The sequence below is a fragment of the Pogoniulus pusillus genome, chromosome 3 (genome assembly GCF_015220805.1).
Source record: "Pogoniulus pusillus isolate bPogPus1 chromosome 3, bPogPus1.pri, whole genome shotgun sequence".
Classification (NCBI taxonomy): domain Eukaryota; kingdom Metazoa; phylum Chordata; class Aves; order Piciformes; family Lybiidae; genus Pogoniulus; species Pogoniulus pusillus.
Window position 1 is genome coordinate 2583513 of NC_087266.1, and position 25141 is coordinate 2608653.

General features: G+C 46.0%; 1 protein-coding gene across 7 annotated transcripts in view; it reads right to left on the reverse strand.

The window, feature by feature from the left end:
• TENM4 (teneurin transmembrane protein 4) overlaps positions 1 to 25141 on the reverse strand; it is a 704151-nt gene that overhangs the window by 333253 nt on the left and 345757 nt on the right. Inside the window, exon 6 of one of the 7 annotated variants that reach the window (XM_064168972.1) lies at positions 9549 to 9758. The exons of the other annotated variants lie outside the window; for them this stretch is intronic. Coding sequence (XP_064025042.1) covers positions 9549 to 9758 — 210 coding nt within the window. The remainder of the gene's footprint in view (positions 1 to 9548; positions 9759 to 25141) is intronic. 7 annotated transcript variants of the gene reach the window in all.

Consider the following 25141-nt stretch of genomic DNA (forward strand, 5'->3'; position numbering starts at 1 on the left):
GTGACTCATTCTGGTGTTGCCCTCTGTTGAATGTGACAATCATAACTTTGCTTTGTTCTCTTTGCAATATTTATTTCTTGCAAACATTAAAAAACAATCTGGCTTATTGTGTGTTCAGATTACCTGCTGCTGACCAAACCTCCCCCTGTTTGAGCCTAAAGGACTTTAGCTGGGTCACAGTTTGATCCTCGTTATGCCAGGAATCTAAGCCAAGTGCCTCCCACCAATGTAAGCGATAAGAATCTGGTCCTACGGCAAATGATTTTCCTCTCACCTTTGGCTCATCCTGAAGCCAAACAACTGCCAGGTTAAGCAAATACTCTCAGGGTGCAAGGTGAATTCATGGGGCAAGGGCATAAGTGACAAGGTAAGTGGGCACTTCTAGAGCATTGCATCCTTCAAAAGATCTGCTGCATGCATACTGAAGGCTTTCTGATCTTTTTTTCCTGGTAGGAAGAGTGAAACAGGAGAAACAAAAACTCAACAGGATGGCTCCACTTCTCAGAGAACAGGCACAGGAATAATTCATGATGTGATCATAGAATCAACCAGGTCGGAAGAGAATTCCAAGCTCAGCCAGTCCAACCTAGCACCCAGCCCTAGACAATCAACCAGACCATGGCACTAAGTGCCCCAGCCAGGCTTGGCTTCAACACCTTCAGGGACGGTGACTCCACCACCTCCCTGGGCAGCCCATTCCAGTGCCAATCACTCTCTCTGACAACAACTTCCTCTTAACATCCAGCCTAGACCTCCCCTGACACAACGAGACTGTGTCCCCTTCTTCTGGTGCTGGGTGCCTGGCAGAAGAGCCCAACCCCACCTGGCTACAGCCTCCCTTCAGGTAGTTGTAGGCAGCAGTGATCTCTGCCCTGAGCCTCCTCTTCTGCAGACTGCACACCCCCAGCTCCCTCAGCCTCTCCTCATAGGGTTTGTGTTCCAGGCCCCTCACCAGCTTTGTCACCCTTCTCTGGACACCTTCCAGCACTTCAACATCTCTCTTGAGGAGCCCAGAACTGGACACAATACCCAAGGTGTGGTCCTCCTTACATCTTCCAGTTTACAACTTTTAACTTGCTCTTCCAGAGTCTAAGAAGCAATGGCTGATGCTTGGGAATTTAATACTTGAAGCTTGTCATCTTTAGAGCAAATATAATTTTGGAGAATTGATTTGAAGACATATTTTCAAGTATGCCAGTGAATTTTTGAATGGTTTAGTGATTCCAAGTAGATGACAACTGTGAAAATCAAGCCAAAATGACCAGATTGAGATCCCTAACTAATTTCTCAGGCTCCTGTGAATTCACTGTCAGCCACAGCTCTTTCCACAGTGAGTGGAAAAAGAGGAATCTCCTCAGGGTGATTCAGACCCTGATGGCCTGAAATGCCTCAAACTAAATTGAAAGCTTATGATTAATATGTCTTTTGTTTAGCTTTTTGACTAAAAGAGAGAAATTCCTATCGTGGTTTCTCAGGCTGAACTCAGAATACATTCATAGAATGGGGTTGGAAGGGAGCTATGGAGATCATCTAATTCAATCCCCCTCCCAAAGCAGGTTTGCCTAGGTCAGGTTGTATAGCAATATGTCCAAAAAGATTTAAAAGTCTCCAGAGGTTCCATAAGCTCTCTGGGCAGCCCATTCTGGAGTTCTGTCACCCTTAAAGATGGTTCTTCTTAAGTTCAAATGAAACCTCCTGTGTTGTAGTTTGCAACTGTTGTCCCTCAACCTATCACTGGGTACCATTGAAGAGCCCAGTCCAGTCCTCATGACCTCTACCTTTTACATATTGATAAGCATCAAAAAGATCCTCTTTCTTCTCTTTCCCAGGCTGAAGAGCTCCAGGTCTCTCAGCCTCTCTTTGTAACAAAGTCCTCTACTCATCCTCATGGCCCTGCATTGGATTGTCTCCAGTAGTTCCCTGTCCCTCTTGAACTGGGGAGCCCATAACCAGACACGATACTCCAAGTGTGGCCTTGCAGGGGCAGAGTAGCAGGGGATGAGAACCTCCCTCGACCTGCTGGTCACATTATTCTTAATGCACCCCAGAATACCACTGGCATTCTTGGCCATGAGGGCACCTTGCTGCTGAACCTTTTGTTCACCAGCACTCCCAAGTCCTCCTTAGTCAACCACTAATCTGTACTGGTGCAGGGTTTTTTTCCTCCCAGCTGCAGGATTCTATGCTTGCCCCTTATGAACTTCACAAGCCTCACCTCTGCCCAACTCTCCAGATTTTTTAGGTCTGAGTGGCAACACAGGCTTCACATGCATCAGCCACTTCTCCCAGCACTGTATCATCGGCAAACTGGCTCAGAGTAAATTCTGTTCCTTCATCCAGGTCGTTGATGAATAGGTTGAACAGATGAAAATGATTGTCTATATCTCTCTATTCCTCAGTTTCCCTTTTGTAAGTATGAATTACCACTGACTCCTAATGGACTCTGCAAATCTCTGATAAAGAATGCAGGCATTAATTGTTACTCTTACTTCACACCCTTACTGAAGTAGTAAAGAAAGAACAGAAAGTACTGTGCAAGGACAAAACCCAGCAAGAGAACATTCACCAGCCTTTTTGGAAAGAACACTAAAAAAAAGCCTTACATAAAAGAAAACTGAATTTAATTGGGATTAATTATTAGATGAGCAAAATGTCAGTTATTAAGATTGTAATATCAAAGATTCTTTTGCTCTCCTCAGTCAGATCCCTGTAAATTCTCCCACTTCTAAGCAGCCTTGCATGATAGCATTCTTTCTTTGAAATTCTTTCATATTCTGTGTCACTTGGGCTCCCTGCTGCAGTTTGATTTCTCTGTGACTGTCTCTTCCATCCTTGTGCTGTAAACACCTAACCCTGTGCTCGAGCAGGACTCCTAGAGGATAGCTCCCATGTCTGAAGTCAGACCTGAAGATCAGAGGAGTGCTACCTGATGCAAAGCAGACTGGTGTTCAGTTCAGCCTTTCAGCTGGTCAGACTGGGCTGCAGTATGAGCCTGAAAACTCTGTGTGGCAGACTGTGCAGCACCAAACACATGGAGGATACTAAAGAAAGAAACATATGCTAGTTAGATTAAAACCTGCCAGCAGAAAAGGTCCTGTACTTCTGGAAGATGACTTCCTTTTAGCCTCTGAAGAAATCCACCCGTAGCAGCAATTGTGGCAGATGATCTGGTCAGTTACTGTCAAGTACCAGAAATGCTCAGCTGGTATAAAATTAAGCTATTCAACAAAACATAGATAAGCCTACAGTAGCCCTCACCAGCCTTTTTGTAAAAGATATATCTTCATAAATCTGGGCCAAATAATTTCATACAAAGGTAGAAAGCTCCTTATGAAGGATAGGAAGCTAAGGTAAATTACAAATGGTGATTGTCTGCAACAGCTCAGCATCGATCACCAAAGCAACGAAATCTCTTAAACAGAAATAAGATACATCCTTTAGGTTACCTAACAATCAGGTTTAGATTGGTCCAATTGAGTCAGAAATGAGATGGAAGGTCTTAGAGGAACTTATTGCTACAACTTAAGAAAGCAAAAGTGCCAAAGACAGTACACAAAACTGCATTAACTCCCTGACTATGGATTCTGTTGGCCTAATGCATTGTTCACGCAGATTCCACTAGGCAAAAGCAGCATGCTTTGTCTTTTTTCTTTTCTTTCAGCTTCTGGGGTGAAACTGAACCTAATTAAGTCTATTTTCCACTGAAATCATGAATCCAATGGATCGTCTTCCAGGATTTAATCTTTTTATATGTGCACTCAACATAGTTTTCCCTCCTCGCATCCACTGAGGCTGTCTGTGCCTGAGGTAAGGGCTGCATTGTCCATGCTTCACACAAGGCTGAATGCTTCCCTTGGAATTCAGTCTAATAACACTGTGAACCATGCCTCTCTCCCCCTCCAGCAGCAATGCCACTGTGACTGGCAGTGTGACTCTCCACTGCTGCTTTTCTGGTGAGAAAATGTCCTCAGTGGCAGAAAATTAACAGGATTAGTTAATTAGTGGGGTGCAAAAAGTTTTGGAATAGGGATGTGTTTGAGAGGTAAGCCAAAGAAAGTGAGGTACTCAGAGCTGAGACTCCACACTGTTAGTTGACCACAGAAACATAGAATCAACTATGTTGGAAGAGACCTCCAAGATCATCCAGTCCAACCTAGCACCCAGCTCTAGCCAATCAACCAGACCATGGCACTAAGTGCCCCAGCCAGGCTTGGCTGCAACACCTCCAGCCACAGCCACTCCACCACCTCCCTGGGCAGCCCATTCCAATGCCAATCACTCTCTCTGACAACAACTTCCTCAGAACATCCAGCCTAGACCTGCCCTGCAACAACTTGAGACTGTGTCCCCTTGTTCTGTTGCTGCTTGCCTGGCAGAAGAGCCCAACCCCACCTGGCTACAGCCTCCCTTCAGGTAGTTGTAGATAGCAATGAGCTCTGCCCTGAGCCTCCTCTTCTGCAGGCTGCACACCCCCAGCTCCCTCAGCCTCTCACAGGGCTGTGTTCCAGGGCTCTCACCACCTTTGTTGCCCTTCTCTGGACATGTTTCAGTATCTCAACATCTCTCTAGAATTGAGGAGCCCAGAACTGGATAGTGTTGATTCCAACAGAGGTTTAACTCCTGTGTCACATAAGTAATTATGGATGTCCCTGCCCATGGCAGGGAGGTTTGAACTAGATGATCCTTGTGGTCCCTTACAACCCTGACTGATTCTAATTTCCTAGAAATTAGAGTCAGGTTTTTATATTCTTACATCCTTCTGGTATCTACCTACTTCTGCTGGAATTAAATACAACCATGCCTTGGTCTCTGTGTTTGAGAATCTTAAAGTACCCCTAATGAGAGGTGATTTTGGATTTTGTGGCTCCCATCTGCAGAAGTCGTTTCAAAGGTCAACATCCATCCTTTTCTCTTCCTGACATAAACAACTTTGAGAAACACACCAGACCTCACAAAATGACAAAAGCACACTTCCATTAACGCCTGCTCGCTGATGGAAGAGCTGGAAGAAGTCATGCAGTGTGGCTCTGGCTACAACGAAAGATGGTCAAATGTTCTTCAAGGAAAATTTAATGTCAGCTTTCTACAGATTTTACATATTTTGAAAAAAAACTGTTCTTTGTCATTTAGTGCATCAGCTCCCCATGGGGATAACAGCCGTTTCCCTGCCTTGCAGCTATGCTAAGCACAAATGTACCTGCTAACATCCCCAGGGCCACGCTGCAGATGCTAAGGGAATTGGACAGCAGTGGTCAGCTCTTCCTAAACACCATTCCTTAAAGGCACTCAATTTTATTTACTGTTTACATTTTTGTGTGTGTGTTATTTTCTAGCTCAATTGGAAGAGAGTTGATGCTGTTCCTCTCCTTGGCTGGCACTCAACGTTGCCCATCCAGACAGCATCCTCCCTGGCTTGTGCTTCTCCTCTCCTATTTCTGTCAGAGACTGCATGAACATTCAGCGTTCTGATCCAATACAGCCTCTGTTAAGTTTCTTAACACAAGCAGATTAAAGATCACAGAATCATAGAATCAGCCAGGTTGGAAGAGACCTCCAAGATCATCCAGTCCAACCTAGCACCCAGCCCTAACCAGACCATGGCACTAAGTGCCTCATCCAGGCTTTTCTTCAACACTTCCAGGGATGGCAACTCCACCACCTCCCTGGGCAGCCCATTCCAATGCCAATCACTCTTTCTGGCAACAACTTCCTCCTAACATCCAGCCTAGACCTCCCCTGCCACAACTTGAGACTTGATCAGATGTCCTTAGAGAGTTCTGGCTTCTCATCAAACATACACACTTGTAACTACACACCAGTATACACCCACTGATGAGAAAGCTGACAAAATAATTGGTGTTTCTGAATGGTCACTCCAAGGCAGCCTAATTTTCAAACAGTGATGAAATACCCAACTCAGAAACATTTAAGGCTTCTCAAAGGAAACATCCTGAGATGTTTAGGAAAGTTGAGGTTGTACAGCTTGGAGAAGGAAGGCTTAATGTGGCTTTTCAATACTTAAGGGTTTACAAGAAAGATCATAGAAGTTGGAAGGAATCATAGAATCAACCAGGTTGGAACAGACCTCCGAGATCATCCAGTCCAACCTATCACCCAGCCCTATCCAATCAACTAGACCATGGCACTAAGTGCCTCATCCAGTCTTTTCTTGAAGACCTCCAGGGATGGTGCCTCCACCACCTCCCTGGGCAGCCCATTCCAATGGGAAATCACTCTCTCTGTGAAGAACTTCTTCCCAATATCCAGCCTATACCTACCCTGGCACAACTGATGCCAGATGGAGGCCTGCTGTAATAGAACAGGGAATAATGGTTTAAAACTTTAATAAAGGAGAGATTCAGATTTTATATCAGGGAGAACTTCTTCACTGTGAATAGGAATAGGAATAGGTTGCTCAGCGAAATTGTGGATGCTCCATCACTGGATGGGTTAAAGGTCAGGTTGGTTTGGGCTTTGAGCAACCTGATCTCATGAAGATGTCCTTGCCCATTGCAGAAGGGTTGGAACTAAAATATCTTTAAAGGTCCTTGCCAGCCCAACCATTCCATGATTCTGTGAAATTGAGACATTCACATCCTAGTTACTTAGGGTAAGAAGAAGTCTTCTGGAGCTGATATATATAAACCCAAAATCTAGTATTTCCAAGTCTGAAAAGTCTTTTTTTTTTTAACTTAAAATTAGGTACTTGCTGATAGCACAGATACAATTAAAAAATGAGGATTTTTAATGTTCTAAATTACTTCTAAAAGTAAAAAAAAAAAAAATCTAAATAATGGCTTGCAACATATTCAATGTAAAAATAAAAGCCCTAAAAGATGTCTGCATATTCATACACTTATTAGTTTGTTCCAGTCTTCATTTGAAAGTTTAGCTGGACCTTTTCCTGGGAAGCACAGAAATAACATCATGGACATTACTACCTTTCTGGAATGTAAAGAACTTAGATAAAGAATAGCCTACTGTAGCTTCAAAAAGTAGCGTGTTTCTTAAGTTCCATGTGCATTATATTTGCAATTTACATGGGGATTTGTAACAGCAGTGCTGCTCCCTGGGTGTTACTTACTTTGGATGGACTTCTCCAAGGCTGAGTTTACACAGCTGTGGAAGGAAAACCTAGCCACAATCAATTAAAAAGTGCAACACAAATCCTTTGGACAGCATTCTCAGGCTGTCCTGCTGTTGAGACAGCTACTATTCTCTGAGAATGAGTGCTCTAACTGTATTAAACTTAGTCCTAACCAAAATAAGCTTTTTCTAATTTTCACCATTTAAAGAACATAAAGACCTGCCTTTGTCATTTAAAGTTTAAGCTGACTAAGCCTCATAGAAACAGAACATTAAGGGACTAAAGCAATTAAATCCATTTACAGAGGTCAGAAGAGTCTCTAGGTTTTAGGCATGATGGGGTTGTACTATCCATGATTCTTATTCATGTGAACTCTCAGTTTATGGGTTGATAGATGGCATAGCAAGTCACCTTTGTTTTCCTCCTGATAGCAGAGTGAGGCTGAGCTGATCTTACAGGTCACCAGCACGTCGGCATTACCTGCACTTCTGATTACTGAACAGCCAGAATAAGCACGCAAAGGAGACCCCAGACGCCCTGTCCTTGTGTGGGACATACTTATCAGCAACTCGCTGAATCCTACACAAAAAGAAGGCCTCGGGGAATGTAGTAAGTCTGCAAGCTGATGCAAAAAGCACTGAGAGGAAAAAAAAAAGAGGATAAATAAGCATGCAGCTGAAAAGCCTAGCTGAAAAATCTAACTCACCAGCACACCAATAATACAATAACGTCGTCAACCCACTGTGGACTCTGAACAATGTTTTTACTGTGGTTCAGCTAATTAGTAAAAGAAGAGATTAAGGTCTTTAATCTCACTTGCTTTCTCTTCTTTCCCTCTTTTTTACCTGAGGATGTCTGTGCATGTGTGCATATATATCCTCTAAACGAATGAAGATAAAGTATGTACATCACGATGCTGAAAACTTGAGGTGGTGAGATTGGCTTTGTTTACAACAAGAAGGTCATCTGCACGATTTCAGATCTCAGTGCATTGGACTGCAAGGAGTTAGATGGGGGTGGGTGCTACGTGGTGGGGAGGGGAGGGGGAAAGCTGAACAGAGGATATGAATTTTAAGCAGTTTCCTGAATGAATACGATACTGTATTTCCCCCTAACTCTCCTTAGGATGACAATTCGGGAGATAACCTTCTCCTTTGAAAAACTCTGAAAGGAAAGTTTGTTTTTACCATAACAAATGCAACAAAAGAAAAGAGAGAAGCTAGGAAAGGCGGAGGGTGGAGGGACAGACAAATTAAATGTCAAACTTTCTCTCCTTTCTTGGAGATAACAGCATACTAGGAAACCTTCTTAGAAGCTTAACATAAATGCAGTTAAGCTGTTGCCAGCTGCAGTAAACCTCTCTCTCACCTTTCTTTTCTCTCTTTCAAGATGTCTTTGAATGCCTTCTCCTTCATCATAAATCAGACCTGTGAGCAATTATCACTCAAGCCGGATGGCAGCGGCCTGAGTGGCCACTGCGATTCCCCTGCTGTAATCTGCACTTCGTCAGGTTACACCACCCTTGATGAAATCTCACATCTCTTCGCCAACGACAGTTACCTCTGCGCTTATGCCTCATTGTCTGTGCAGCAGAGAACTGTGAATCTCATTCTTCCTCGGGAAATCGGTTTGAGCATCACGGTCCATGTGGCAGCGCTGAGCACCCTCAGCTCTCCATCGGAGGTTGTGGAGCAAGGGGTTGTGCTGCTGCCGCAACTACTTACCGAGAGCATCTCCCAGCGCCTCTGAGGGAGACGTGGACACAGCCGCCTGTGGTCTCCGAGGGTGAGCACAGAGTGCTGATATCGCTATCACAACTCACAAAGTAACTCTGGGAGCTTTCGGCATTCCCTTTTCCATCTATGCACCCCTTCCGTGACAGGTTTCTGACAGCAGCCAGCAACTTCGGGCTGCTTTCAGCTCCTGAGGGCCATCGGTGGAGCTCACCTGGCCACCCTCCCCTGAGCCCTGCCAACCCCCAGGCTGCACTTCGCTGCCCTCACAGAGAAGGGGGCTTATTTAAGCCAGTCTTTCAGACAGGCTTTATTTAAATCGTTCCAAACAACCCCCAAATCCCCTCTATGAACGGGAGAGGACTCCAACTTTCAACTCAAAGCGAAGTTTCTGAGCTCTGCCCAGGCACAAGCTCGTCGCTCACCGCAGCCACCCAGCAACGCGCAGCACGAAGCTTCCCAGCGCTGCAGCCTGCACGAACCTTCCCAGAGCTGCATTTTTCAACTTTCATGAGATGAATTTTTCGCTTTTTTATCCTCTCCCCATTCTTTTTTTTTTTTTTTTTTTTTTTTTTTAATCTTTTCTTGTTTAAACGAAATCCACCAAAACAACCGAAAGGGCACATCTCTACACACCCCCACACCCTCCTCCCCGCCAGCCAACCTCCGCCCCCGTGCATGGCTGTCAGACCATCACGAAAAGTAGGTGTAGAGAGAAAGTCACTCACCGTTGGCGGCGACACAGAGGTTTGCAGAGCCACTTTTAACTAAGAATGAATTAGGGACAAACTCTTCCTCAGAGTCAGAGTCCGCGGCCGGCTGGGCCGCGCCGTTGCCCAGCAACCGCCCCTGGCCCTCATTGGCCGGCGGCGAGGGGGGAGGGGAGGGGGACTGCTCCGGGGGGGTGGAAGAGGCGGACGAACAACGCAGGGGTGGACCTGCGTGCCACGAACATGTACACACACACACAGATACACAGAGAGAAGGGAGGGGAAGACAAAAAGAAATAAAATCAACCAAAACCCCCACAAAACACAGACAGAGAGACACAAAAAATGCAGCCGGGGTATGAGGGAAAGCCGCCCACCCCCACCCCCCCCCCCGACGCTTGCCCCAGCGGGGCAGCACTGCCTGAGGGGCGGGTAACTGCGCCGAGCTGCCCGCCCGCGGCTCGGAGGGGACCGCCGCTACCCTTCGGCTCGGAGGGGGCTGCTGCTGGCTCGGAGGGGCCTGTCGCTGGCCTTTCGGGTGGTAACCGTGCGATAAAACTCCTCTCCATCGAGCTTTGTAAGGTTTTGGCACTGGAGGGAGCCCCTCGGTGAGGGATACGCCGCGACGCGGCCACCGCCGGGCCGAGCGGTGGGGCCGGGCTGCCTTGTGCTAAGTTAGGATAAGTTTTTGCCTGGTATTCTGAGGTAAACGACTTCAGATCTCATGTCGAGAGGATAAAATCCTTTCGGGGGGATTGGTTTTAACCTTTGTCTTTTCAAGCTTACTGGGTAAACAGCCTGAAACCTGCCTCATGCTGGCAGAAGGTGGGAGAGGGAGTCGGGCATCGCTATGTGGCGTTGAAGCGTGCCGGTGACCCCAGACACACAGGGCAGGAGCAAAGCTCGGTGCCAGTGGCTTTTCATTGATTAAATCATGAGAAATGAGGCAGATTAGATATTCTACAGGGGAAAAAAATGCACCAGATCAAGGGAGAGCTTCCACTGACTGCAAGGAAATTGGATCAGGTACGTGGAGCTTAAGCAAGATCCAGTTTGAGAGGTACACTGTAAATAATTGATGGTTATCAAAGTCTTGTGCCCATTAGATTTTTAAACAAAAGTGGGAAATCAGAACCCTCAGACTGGTGAAAATACTTAGCAGGCAAACGTGGAGGTCAGATCGATAAGACAAGGGGAATATGAGCGCAGACATCTAATAGGTTAAATACAGGACAGTGCATTTAAACAGGAGCTTTTCCCCCTTGATACAGTTGAGCTGAAAGGCATAATGATTAACCTCCCATATTTTCCCCAATACCAAAATGTTATCATGCAAAATCCATCAAAAGAAAAGAACATTCAGCACAGGAAAACTTAAAAAGGAGCTGCTTCTAAAAGAACCCAAAAACGACAAACACGTTTTGACCGTAACATAGCACACGACGTAGCTTCACAGCTTTTCTTACTGAACACAACATAGGAACAGTTTAAAGAAAAGACACAAACCTGAAACAGTAATGTGGGTTTAACATTTAGATTTCCCCCAGAGCTGGCCCTACCTGAAGGGGCATTGTAGCCAGGTGGGGGGTGGCCTCTTCTCCCAGGCTACCAGCAATAGAACAAGGGGACACAGTCTCAAGTGGTGCCAGGGTAGGTATAGGCTGGATGTTAGGAAGAAGTTCTTCACAGAGAGAGTGATTTCCCATTGGAATGGGCTGCCCAGGGAGGTGGTGGAGTTACTGTCCCTGGGGGTCTTCAAGAAAAGACTGGATGAGGCACTTAGTGCCATGGTCTGGTTGACTGGATAGGGCTGGGTGATAGGTTGGACTGGATGATCTTGGAGGTCTCTTCCAACCTGGTTGATTCTATGATTCTATGATTCTACTAAGTTTGGTCATCAGTTTTTCTCTTAGATGTCACCTCCTTGGCATAAGCAGAACATAGAAATTGCTGGTTCTGGTCAGAATTCAGTCTGACTTCACTCAGAAGTCAGAAATTGTGGTTTAACATTCAGATTCCCCCAGAGCTGGTCCCACTAAGTTTGGTCACCAATTTTTCTCTTCGATGTCACCTCCTTGGCATAAGCAGACCTTAGAAATTGCTGGTTCTGGTCAGAATTCAGTCTGATTTCAGTCACAAGTCAGAAATAGTGGTTTAACATTCAGATTCCCCCAGAGCTGGTCCCACTAAGTTTGGTCACCAATTTTTCTCTTAGATGTCACCTCCTTGGCATAAGCAGACCTTAGAAATTGCTGGTTCTGGTCAGAATTCAGTCTGATTTCAGTCACAAGTCAGAAATAGTGGTTTAATATTTAGATTCCCCCAGAGCTGGTCCCACTAAGTTTGGTCACCAATTTTTGTCTTAGATGTCACCTCCTTGGCATAAGCAGACCTTAGAAATTGCTGGTTCTGGTCAGAATTCAGTCTGACTTCAGTCACAAGTCAGAAATAGTGGTTTAACATTTAGATTCCCCCAGAGCTGGTCCTACCTAAGTTTGGTCATCAGTTCTTCTCTTAGATGTCACCTCCTTGGCATATGCAGACCTTAGAAATTGCTGGTTCTGGTCAGAATTCAGTCTGACTTCAGTCACAAGTCAGAAATCATTGTTTAACATTTAGATTCCCCCAGAGCTGGTCCCACTAATTTTGGTCATCAGTTTTTCTCTTAGATGTCACCTCCTTGGCATAAGCAGACCTTAGAAATTGCTGGTTCTGGTCAGAATTCAGTCTGACTTCAGTCACAAGTCAGAAATAGTGGTTTATACTGTGATACTAAGTTTGGTCATCAATTTTTTCTCTTAGATGTCACCTCCTTGGCATAAGCACACCTTAGAAATTGCTGGTTCTAGTCAGAATTCAGTCTGACTTCAGTCACAAGTCAGAAATAGTGGTTTATACTGTGATACTAAGTTTGGTCACCATTTTTTTCTCTTAGATGTCACCTCCTTGGCATAAGCAGAACATAGAAATTGCTGGTTCCAGTCAGAATTCAGTCTGACTTCAGTCACAAGTCAGAAATAGTGGTTTAACATTTAGATTCCCCCAGAGCTGGTCCCACTAAGTTTGGTCACCAATTTTTCTCTTCGATGTCACCTCCTTGGCATAAGCAGACCTTAGAAATTGCTGGTTCTGGTCAGAATTCAGTCTGACTTCAGTCACAAGTCAGAAATGATGGTTTAACATTCAGATTCCTCCAGTGCTGGTCTTATTAAGTTTAGTCACCAATTTTTCTCTTAGATGTCACCTCCTTGGCATAAGCAGACCTTAGAAATTGGTGGTTCTAGTCAGATTTCAGTCTGACTTCAGTCACAAGTCAGGAATCGTGGTTTATACTGTGATACTAAGTTTGGTCATCAATTTTTCTCTTAGATGTCACCTCCTTGGCATAAGCAGACCTTAGAAATTGCTGGTTGTGGTCAGAGCAGAAGTTGTGGCATCAGGGGCAAAGCTTGGGAATTGGGGAGCATATAGGATTGTACCTGTGCTCAGAGACACTCTAAGGGACTGTCACCCAAAGGAGAGGCCAGCCTTGGGAGAGCCTACACTTTCTTGCATAACTGTGGTCTGCACAGCATGCAGTTGTTGTGAGCCCTGTGTGTTTTGTTTGGATCAGCAGTGGAGTTGTCTGGGTCTCGTGCTTTCTGACAGCCCTCCAGACAGAGAAGTTCCTCCTCTAGGAATGCAGCTTTTAAGGAATTCACAGCCCGTGTCGCACTCCCTGACCCTTTTTACGGTGCCAAGGCTATAACCTTCCCATTCTGTTAACCACTGGTAGGAGCTGGAGAGAGACAGCAAAAAAAAGGGAGCATGTGCAAGTGGCAGAGCACTGCTTTCCCTTCAACAGACCCTTATTCAGCTCTAGCCCGTGTCCTCTTGAAGGGACAAGTCTACTCTGTGTTGTCTTTTGTTGCAGTAGAGATTTGATGAGCCCTGAAGCAGTAAAGTTTAAATCATTACTTTGATTTGCTATGCATTGGTTACGAGCAAGGATGGCATCTATTTCTAATGCTGTGTAAGTCAGAGCCTCAATTCTAGTGTGATGGTGATTAAAATGGAAAGGAAGTGTTAAAGTGTCTTCCTATAATCCCGTGCAGTTCTTCAGTGCACTTTGTATCTGGAGGACACATTTTTCCAGCAGCTAAGAGAAGCAAACTAGATTGAAATAAACTACTGGAAGGTGTCCAGGGAAGGGTGATGAAGCTGGTGAGGGGCCTGGAACACAGCCCTATGAGGAGAGGCTGAGGGAGTTGGGGGTGTTTAGCTTGGAGAAAAGGAGGATCAAGGGTGATCTCATTGCTGTCTACAACTACCTGGACAGAGGCTGTAGCCAGGTGGGGTTGATCCTTCTCCCAGGCAACCAGCAACAGAACGAGGAGACACAGTCTCAAGTTGTGCCAGGGGAGGTCTATGCTGGATGTTAAGAAGAAGTTCTTGCCAGAGAGAGGGATTTGCCATTGGAATGGGCTGCCCAGGGAGGTGGTGGAATCACCATCCCTGGAGGTGTTGAAGCCAAGCCTGGCAGGGCCACCTAGTGCCATGGTGTCTTTGATTGGCTAGGGCTGGGTGCTAGGTTGGACTGGATGATCTTGGAGGTCTCTTCCAACCTGATTGATTCTATGATTCTATGAGTGGACGCAACAGGAGCTTTTACAAGCTTCTGGATGGAAGCTGTGCTGACAGCAGCCAGTTAAAATGCATAGGGAGCAAAGCAGTATCTTCCTTTTAAACCTGTCAGCAGCTCTGTTTGTAACACAAAGGTTTCTTAAGTTGTGGATCCTTTAAGGCAACTACCTCCTTTTCTCTACTTGGACATAAAAACCCAAAAATTAACCCTGACCTTTTCACAAAAAAATAAACCAAGAGAGAGACGAAAGAGACAAGCTCTTATTCTTCTCAGGCAAGTATCTCGCTGGATTTACTGCCACCGCAGGTCCAAGGAAAACAAGAAGGATTCAGCCCATAAACTTTCATTCCAGCTGCCAGGGTAAAAATTCTAATTGATTAGTAGAAAATGAATTTGCAGCAATACTGGGTTGCTATGGAAGCTGAGCAAGTAGGCCAAGTCGCTTCGTTCTCCTTCAGAAAGCCAAAGCAGAAGGACTAGATAACGCGTTCATTATGCACACTCTGGCAATTTGGAAGCTTGACTCAAAGGAAAACAAAAGGGGTTCCAAGTATGGGCCCCTTGGCATCAATTTGTAACAATCTTACATATCCGCTCGCAGCGAACAGTCAAAGTTATGATCTTTGGACTTGAGGCAGGAAGAATAGAAGCTGAATGTCTCTGGATGAGTCACAGAATCAACCAGGTTGGAAGAGACCTCCGAGATCATCCAGTCCTACCTAGCACCCAGCCCTGGCCAATCAACCAGACCATGGCACTAAGTGCCTCAGCCAGGCTTTGCTTCAACACCTCCAGGCACAGCCACTCCACCACCTCCCTGGGCAGCCCATTCCAATGCCAATCACTCTCTCTGCCAACAACCTCCTCCTCCAGCCTAGACTTTCCCTGGCACAACTTGAGACTGTGTCCCCTTCTTCAGTTGCTGGTTGTTTGGCAGAAGAGACCAACCCTCACCTGGCTACAGCCTCCCTTCAGGCAGTTGTAGACAGTAATGAGCTCTGTCCTGAGCCTCCTCTTCTGCAGGCTGCACACCCCCAACTTGTCTTCAACACCTCCAGGCACGGTGACTCTACCACCTCCCTGGGCAGCCCATTCCAATGTCAATCACTCTCTCTGCCAACAACTTCCTTCTAACATCCAGCCTAGACCTCCCCCGGCACAACTTGAGCCTGTGTCCTACGTTTGCTTGCATATATTCAGAGGAAAACAGACCATAAACTTTTCTTTTTATCAGTGTGCCAGGATTCAGATTAAGATTAAAAATAAATAACTAAAAACTAGAGGAAGATATTTTGCAGTCTGTGGTAGATTTATGAAAGTGCTTTGGAAGCACAAACTTTGGAAGTAGGTTAACACAAAGAATCTGTTTCCCAGCGTCACTAAGGAGCTCTGCAAAATTGAGGAAACCACTTTAGATTTAAGGAAGAAACAGATCAGAGTAGACACCAAATAGTTAGGGGAAAGTAAGGCAAACAATAAACATGCCTTCAGTTTATGCTACACATTTGGCTGTACTAGTTGAGAATACGGTGTGTTCCTAGAATTACTCTTGTCTCTTGCAGGGCTTGGCCTTCAGAGAGCTGATTTAAAACGGGTGTATTCCTGCTAGTGGGAATAGAAAGGCTGCCAGGAATTCATAACACTCAGGAAGATACTTTTAAATGAAGGGCAGTAAATTGTTTCATGGACTGTATTCAGGGGATTATACTCATATGTTTACAATTTGTTCCAGAAGAGGTGAAAAGGTGTGGCTGCAGACACGGTGACTTCTCCCAGAACTGATACCAGAAGGCAACAGGATACTGATTGATGTACCCAGAATAGCATTATCTGCAATCAATAAATCACTAATATCATCTTTTTTCCCATAGTGTCTTCTTCTATCAAGCCTCAACTAAGAATCTTTAAGAGCTTTACAAGCATTGGGTGTGTAAGCTCTGGAATATCGTTATCAGATCCACCGGGATCTGTTATCAGATTGGCTTGTGGAAGTAGATTGTCTGAAGAACAGATTGAACACTTCAGAAACAGAGGCACAGAGGAGTGAAATAATTAGATTCAAAGGTCTTCGTTTCCTGTCTGCATACTGTACCCCTAGACACTGAAATAGTCTGTTTGTGACACTCACAATAATTTCAATCAGCAGAATTCCCATCATAAAGGGAGGATGTGGGGGCTGAGCAGAAGTACTGTCATTACCTCAGTACAGCAACTACAGTAGTTCTTATGTCAGAGCTTTTGCATTCAGTTTTACCACTGAAAGAGCTTTGTCTTTACACAACCCTAAAACATAAATGTTTCCAACAACAGTATTGGTGCACCAGCAATGGTAAGAACTGCTACAGACATCACTATGCAGCTCTGGCCTTTCAAATGTAGGGCACTGGTATGCCCCATGGGTTCACAGGAATACTCTGGAGTGTGTTGGCTGCATGTATTCTGGGAAGAGAATGTGTAAAGAGATGCACTATTTATTTGTTTGTCCTCCCTTCACTTTGCACAGTGGTTTTGGGTGGTTTTTATTAACATCAAAACTAAATCATGTTGATCTCTATTAAAACTGCATCCAGTTCTGGGGCCCCCTTTACAAGAAGGATGTAGATGTGCTGGAGCGTGTCCAGAGAAGGGCCACTGGGATGCTCAGAGTGTTCAAGAAAAGCTTGGATGAGGCACTTAGTGCCATGGTGTGGTTGATTGGACAGGGCTGGGTGCTACATTGGACTGGATGAGCTTAGAGGTCTCTTCCAACCTGCTTGATTCTATGATTCTGTGATTCCTGCCTTTCTTGTGATGTCAGATCATACCTTTCCATAAAACACCTCTGGAAAAAGAGCAAGTCCAACTGGCTGCCTGGCAAAACATGGCAGGGAATCATAGGAGCATGGATCTCTGAGCAGATTTATTGCTGTTCTTAGGTGGTCACAATGTTCTTAGTTCAACAGGGAATATATATTTTATGTTCAGAATTCATTAAAAAAGCAGTCCTGGAAAACTCCTCTTAAGTTATTTGCATTTCCTGCATGTATGTTTGTTTTATTTAATTTAATTCTGTGCATGTGATTTATAGCTATAGAGCCAGGGGGCAAAATAAACAAAATAAAGGGGACAAATGAATATCATCTTAACAGGAAAAACCTGGGCAGCTGCCATGTCACCAAAATTAAGAAATGAGGAGTTGAGGCTCAAAACTGAGGAATAATCGCATGCCCTATAGGAAGGCCACACTTTGGCACAACAACCCCAAGCAGTGCTACAGGCTGGGGACAGAGTGGCTGGAGAGCAGCCAGGAAGAAAGGGAGCTGGGGGTACTGGTAGATAGTAGCTAAACGTGAGCCAGCAGTGTGCCCAGGTGGCCAAGAGAACCAATGGCATCCTGGGCTGTCTCAGGAATAGTATGGGCAGTAGGACAAGGGAGGTTATTCTGCCCCTGTACTCAGCACTGCTCAGGCTACACCTTGAGTGCTGTGTCCAGTTCTGGGCTCCTCCAGTCAAGAGAGATGTTGAGGTGCTGGAACATGTCCCGAGAAGGGTGACGAAGTTGGTGAGGGGCCTGGAGCACAGCCCTGTGAGGAGAGGCTGAGGGAGCTGGGGGTGTGCAGCCTGCAGAAGAGGAGGCTTGGGGGGATCTCATTGCTCTCTATAACTACCTGAAGAGAGGCTGTTAGCCAGGTGGGGTTGGGCTCTGCTGCCAGGCAAGCAGCAACAGAACAAGGGGACACAGTCTCAAGTTGTGGCAGGGGAGTTCTAGGCTGGATGTTAGGAGGAAGTTGCTGGCAGAGAGAGTGATTGGCATTGGAATGGGCTGCCCAGGGAGGTGGTGGATTTGCTGCCCCTGGAGGTGTTGAAGCCAAGCCTGGCTGGGGCACTTAGTGCCATGGTCTGGTTGTTTGGGGAGGGCTGGGTGCTAGTTTGGACTGGATGAGCTTGGAGGTCTCTTCCAGCCTGCCTGATTCTGTGATTCTATGAAGAGACAAGAAATAACCCAAACCTCAGCTCTCCTTTCCCCAAGCTCCTGAGTTTACTAACCTGACCCAAAACAGCAGAAAACAATTATCTATCGAGCAAGATGGAGAGGAGCAGGGAGGAAATTGTTCCCTTCTGAAATACGATTCCTTTGGGGCTTGGGGTGCTCTGGAGTAGCACAGCCACACTTCCAATCTGGGTTTTTTTGTTATTATTATTACTTTTTTTTGCCAACACAAGAAAATAATAGAGCAGATATTCAGAAAATTACACGGGCAATTGCCTGAGCTGGAAACTCGACCTGCTCATTTGTGAGCACAACAGCAGAAACAGACTGTGGAAGGCAGCTACGTGGCTTTCTGAAACATCACTCTCCAAAGCAGAGATTCTTCTCTTAGTCAAAAGTGCAAGCAGACAGTGGAATTTCCAGCTAGCTGGGAGATCACTTGGATTGGATAGGGCTGGGTGCTAGGTTGGGCTGGATGATCTTGGTGGTCTCTTCCAACCTGGTTGATTCTATGATTCTATCTTGAAGGTGTCTTCCAGTGTGGGTGATTCTATGGATGCATGTATAGACTCCTGCACATGTTTGGAGCACTCCATAGATTTAAAGGAACTTCCTTTGTGAAAATACCTGTAGAATCACAGTCTAAGTAATAATCTCCTTCAAAATCTTATCTACTGGGCTGCAGCAGCAGAAGTGTGGCCAGCAGGTTGAGGGAGGTGATTCTCCTCCTCTACTGTGCTCTGCTGAGGCCCCACCTGGAGATCTGCATCCAGTTCTGCAGCCCCCGTTACAAGAGGGCTGTGGAGATGCTGGAGAGTGTCCAGAGCAGGGCCAGGAGGATGCTGAGAGGGCTGCAGCAGCTCTGCTGTGAGCACAGCCTGAAAGAGTTGGGGCTGTGCAGGCTGCAGCAGAGGAGGCTCCCAGGGGACCTTCTTATGGCCTATCAGGATCTGCAGTGGGCTACAAAAAAGCTGGGGAGGGACTTTTTAGGCTGTGAGGGAGTGCCAGGACTGGGGGGAATGGAGCAAAGCTGGAGGTGGGGAGATTCATCCTGGACATGAGGAGGAAGTTGTTGAGCAGGAGAGTGGTGAGAGGCTGGACTGGGTTGCCCAGGGAGGTGGTTGAGGCCCCATGGCTGGAGGTGTTTGAGGCCAGGCTGGCTGAGGCTGTGTGCAGCCTGCTCTAGGGTAGGATGTCCCTGGGCATGGCAGGGGGGTTGGCACTGGCTGATCCTTGTGCTCCCTTCCAAACCTGACTGATTCTCTGATTCTGTGATTACAGCTGGGGATGTTCCTGGTGACCACAAGGCTGCTCCTTGTGGTCCCTGACTGATTGCATGATTCTATGATCTTGAAGGTCCAGCATGGTTGATTCTATGGATGCATATATGCACTCCTGCACATGTTTGGAGCTCTGCATAGATTTAAAGGAACTTCCTTTGTGAAAATGCCTGTAGAATCACAACCTAAGTAATAATCTCCTTCCAAATCAAAGAAATGAGGACCAAGAAAGACCAGACCATCTTCTGATAGTGACAATGGAAACAATCCTACTCCCTGCCAAATATTTATAGTGCTCCTTGGGAAATATTTATGGGAGTAATTCACATCATCTAAAGTTTTAAGGGAAATGCAAGCCCCCTAATTACAGATCAGCCTCACAAAAGCTTGTGCAGCTTTACTCAAACCCAACTTGTAAAAGAATAATGTAATCAGCAGGAAGGCTGATGAGCTGCCTGGGAAATGGCCTTTCTCAATATGACACTAATTCTCTATCTGATCCAGAACACCCAGTGGAAAGTGTGATGTTCTCTGGAAATGATTACATGCAAATCTCCTAAAAGGTCCATTTGCCTTTGTTTGAACACCAGGCTGTAGGCTTTGTAGAAACTGCTGTCCTTAAGCTTAATGCTAACAAAGAGGTTCACACTTGCTTCCCAAAACTTTAACCAGTACACTTGGTCAAGGTGAAGACTTATTTCATTCTAGTGACAGTAGCAGGGAAATGATATCACACATGAACCACAGTCAAGACTTTTTCATCTGCTCCAGCAAGTAATACTTACACAAATATCTTTTGCAGAGTGATTTGCACTGATTTTCTAACTTAGAGTCATAGAATCAACCAGGTTGGAAGAGACCTCCAAGATCATCCAGTCCAACCTAGCACCCAGCCCTAGCCAGTCATGTAGACCATGGCACTGAGTGCCTCAGCCAGGCTTTTCTTGAAGACCTCCAGGGACGGTGCCTCCACCACCTCCCTGGGCAGCCCATTCCAATGCCAATCACTCTCTCTGTGAAGAACTTCCTCCTAACATCCAGCCTATACCTACCCCGGCACAACTTGAGACTGTGTCCCCTTGTTCTGAGGTAATTCTGGGGGAGTCAAAACTGTGGAATGCCAGAGTCCAACCCAAATTTCATGACAAAAGAGCCCATTCTACCAGGGAGCAAAACTAATTCATCCCATAGCTAAAGCACCCAAAAATCCACAAGTGATCAGTGATATACTCTGGGGCCTTTCTGATTGGCATGGGTGGGATTGCATACACTATGTGAAAGGAAGAAAGCATGTTCAGGCAAGCTGCTGTCAAGGAATGAGATGTCACCATCCCTGGAGGTGATCAAGAGAAGACTGGATGAGGCATGGTCTAGTTGATTGGCTAGGGCTGGGTGCTAGGTTGGACTGGATGAGCTTGGAGGTCTCTTCCAGCCTGGCTGATTCTGTTAAGTAGACAATTACAAATGAGCATTTCTTGAAAGGAGTGAAGATTTCAGTTGTTGAGAGAAATCACAGAGTCATAGAATGGTTTTAGTGGGAAGGGAGATTTTAACACCATCCAGTCTAACTTCCCTGCTGTGAGCAAGGACATCTTTAACTAGATCAGGTTGTTCAGAGTCCTGTCCGACCCAAACTTGAATGTTTCCAGGGGTAGAGCTTCTACTGTCTCTCTAGGCAATGTGCCAATGTTTCACCACTCTCATTGCAAAAACTTCCTTCCTCATATTTAGTCTGAATCTCCCCTTTTAGTTTCAAACCATCATCCATTGTCCTGTTACAAGAGACCCTGCTAAAAAGTGTGTCCTCATCTTTAAGAGCTCCAGGACTTGTTTAGGAAAATGAAAGGAGAATGTGATACCACCCAGCACAGTCACTACAGGGTCTCCCTGCCATCAAGGGAAGTACAGCCTCATCTTCCAGGGGCCTCTTAGTCTGCAATTGGAGCTGTTTTGTCTTCTTTCTCTTCTTGGATTATACAGGGAGCCCTGGGTGATCCTACCTCAGGTGCATAAATGAAAGTAGCATGAACTTATTGTCTAGAACCTCCCTGTGGATGAGGCAAATCTCACTGCCACGTTTTTGGCAGTGATATTTTGGGTTTCTCCATTATACCTAAGGCCCCATCCTATGTGCAGACTTAACACTTCCCTTCCAAGCTCCTAGACAAAGGTGCTGTATAGTTGCAGTGGAAGTGGAGACTAAACACATAGGCAGCTGCAGATAAAAGCTGCAGTGAAGGAGAACCTTGAAGCAATGATACTTTATGCTTCTCTTGGGAAGAAATGTAGTCTGCCTAAGTTCAGTCCAAGGAAAACATACAGCTGCAGATCTCTAGAGCGTGACAAAGGGGTATCAAAGTTACACCGCAGTGAGAATCCAACCCATCTATCCATAAGCTCTCTGGGGAGGAAATTTAGGGTGAGAGGAATGTTGCCTGAATAAGGAGATTACATCTCTTCCTATTTCAGTTTAAATTACTTTTGGCTTTGGACTTGTGCACAGCATAAAATAATGAACTTACTTGTTTAGCCTCTTACACTTACGGGACAATTTCCTCTTGATTCCACACTTCATCCCCATTAGGGTTGGACACTTGCATCCCAGAATTGTATGGAAGTAATTTTCCAGTGACTGTTATTTCTTATCTTCCAGACAACAACTGCTATTTCTTATATTCTACCCAACCTCCCTTTATTTTGGGAAGACTTTTTTCTCCAGTACACACTTTCAGACATAATGGACAGCCTCCCTTCAAGATCTGAGAGTCATGGTTCAGAAGATCATTCTCTTTCTTCAGCAGAGAAAAGAGAGCAAGGCAATCTGGTGCCAAAAGACTCTTCTTAGATGGAGTTCTAAAGGGACCTGATTAAGAAGAAAGGTTATGTTCCATAGCAGCTCCTTTCTGTGAGCTAGCCTTGGGGCTCTGGACTTGGAAAGAGTAGAAAGTGTGAGGCTCCTGCAGAGTGGAAAGCAGGATGGCTGCACCAGAGTGATGCTGAACCAGAGTTAATGTGCTCTAGACACAAGCAGCTGGGCATGATGCCATGCTCAAGGGGCTGCATCTCTGCACAGCATTGTGCTGCAGAAGTGCCAGCCTGCAGGACCCCTAAATCTGTCTCTATGCACCCAGACTGGTGGTGAGTGTTAATTCCTTTCCCTCTGGCTCTGAGAAAGACCTTTTCTACAGCCTGGGAAAGAACTCCTCAGACCTTTTCTGGTCTGACTGTTACGCACTGGACTCTCGTTTGGCATCCACCTCATGTTCCCCTAGGAATGCCTTTGAATCTTGCACATACCCTGTGCCTGGCACAGCTCATTAAAAAATCAGACCAATCCTGCATCTTCCAGTAATTTCAGTCTTATTTTTTTATCAATTTATTCTGCAGGCTGTTTGAGATGCAGGCTGCTTCTCCTCGTGTGCATGTGATGACAGCAAGACAGCAGGACCTTGATCTTGCATTTGGCTCTTAGGTGTTCTTGCAATGCAAGCTGTAAAAGCAGGGAAATGGTTTGTGCTCAAGTAGCTGCAATTACTGTGGAGGAGAGCAGTTCACAATGTTCTCTAAGCAGTGAGAGGCTGAGAGTGAACCTGGGCTACAATCTGAAGGCAGGACAAGTTCTGCATTTCCAGGGAGGCCCAAGGGAAGGCCACACACTCACTGAGAAGAAATGAAGATGCGCAGTCCTCATTGCTCTAAACCAAAACCTCTCATTATCAACCTACACTTCAGCTTCACTTTTCCCAGAAAGCTTCCTGAATTCTTGCTAAGGCAAAAAGATGAGGTTTTAGAGAGATGAGGGCAGGATTAGAAAAGTATTGAGTTACTGGGCAGTGACTTACCACTGAGTTTACTCTCAGGGGTAGGAATGCTGGATCATGAACCCATGGGACAACATGGTACAGGTTTTGGCAGAACACAACCAACTACTGGTCCTCCATCTATTCACTGGTCCCTTCACACAGTTCCTTGCATCCTATGGCATAGGGAGAAATTTCTTTCTGATAGTATCAGAAAGGAAGTATCAGAAAGGAAGTATGAGAAATCTCTTTCTGATACTATCAGAAACAGATTGCCAGATGCTATCTGGCAATCAAAGTTATGCAATAGTGCAAGGTGACTAATAGTCTGTGTTTTCTTTCCTGCCTGTTGAAGCTGAGTCAGTGCAATATGTATAGGTGATTATTTTCCTCCAAGGTGTTTGTCCTATACTAGCATGTACCAGGTATCATAGAATCAACCAGGCTGGAAGAGACCTCCAAGATCATCTAGTCCAACCTAGCACCCAGCCCTAGCCAGTCATGTAGACCATGGCACTAAATGCCTCATCCAGTCTTTTCTTGGACACCCCCAGGGATGGTGCCTCCACCACCTCCCTGGGCAGCCCATTCCAATGCCAATCACTCTCTCTGTGAAGAACTTCCTCCCAACATCCAGCCTATACTTCCTCTGACACAAGGTAGTCTTACAGTACCAGGGATGAAATGTTCCTCACTTTCCTTTTTTAACTGGGATGATTTTGATCATGATAAAATGCTAACAGGAGCAAAGAGGCTGTATGTTTTAGGTAATAAGCAGCCCTTTTTGGTTGCTTTGTTCATCTTTGTGAAACCCTGGAATGGGTTGCCCAGAGAGGTCATTGAGGCTCCATCCCTGAAGGTCACAGGCTCACAGGATGTTAGGGCTTGGAAGGGACCCAAGGAGATCATCCAGTCCAACCCCCCTGCCAGAGCAGGACAATCCTATCTAACACAGATCACAGAGGAACACATCCAGACAGGCCTGGAAAGGCTCCAGAGAAGGAGACTCCACAACCTCTCTGGGGAGCCTGTTCCAGTGCTCTGGGACCCTTACAGTAAAGAAGTTCCCCCTTGTGCTGAGGCAGAACTTCTGTGCTGCAACGTACACCCATTGCTGCTTGTCCTGTTCCAGGGAGCAGTGAGCAGAGCCTGTCTCCCCACTCCTGGCAGCCCTCAGATACTTATTCACCAAATCCCCTCTCAGTCCTCTCTTCTCCACACTAAACAGTCCCAGGTCCCTCAGCCTCTCCTCATAAGCCATGATCTCCAGTCCCCTCATCATCCTCATAGCACTCCACTGGTCCCTCTCCAGCAGATCCCTGTCCCTCTTAAACTGGGGAGCCCAAAACTGAACACAGTATTCAAGATGAGGTCTCAGCAGGGGAGAGTAGAGGGGGAGGAGAACCTCCCTTGATCTGCTGGACACACTCCTAATACACCCCAGGATCCCATTTGCCTTCTTGGCCAGCAGGGCACATTGCTGTGCCATGGGGAACTTGTTAGCCACCAGCACCCCCAGCTCCCTCTCCACAAGGCTGCTCTCCAGCAGTCACCTCCCAGCCTGTACTGCTGCAGTTTATTATTCCTCCCCAGTTGCAAGACTCTGCACTTGTCCTTGTTGAACTTCATCTGGTTCCTCTGTGCCCAGCTGTCCAGCCTGTCCAGGTCTCTAGGTGTTTCAGGCCAGGCTGGCTGAGGCTATGTGCAGCCTGCTCTAGGCTAGGGTGTCCCTGCCCATGGCAGGGGGGTTGGAACTGGCTGATCCTTGTGGTCCCTTCCAACTCTGATTCTCTGATTCTACGATCCCTGAGGCAGTTGCTCACTGTATCATAGACATCTCTTCTATAAAAAGTCCAATCCACAATCAGCCTGGGCAGCCTGTTGCAGAGTCTCAGAGGTCTAACAACGCCTACTCTCAGATGTGCTTATGTTCTGCT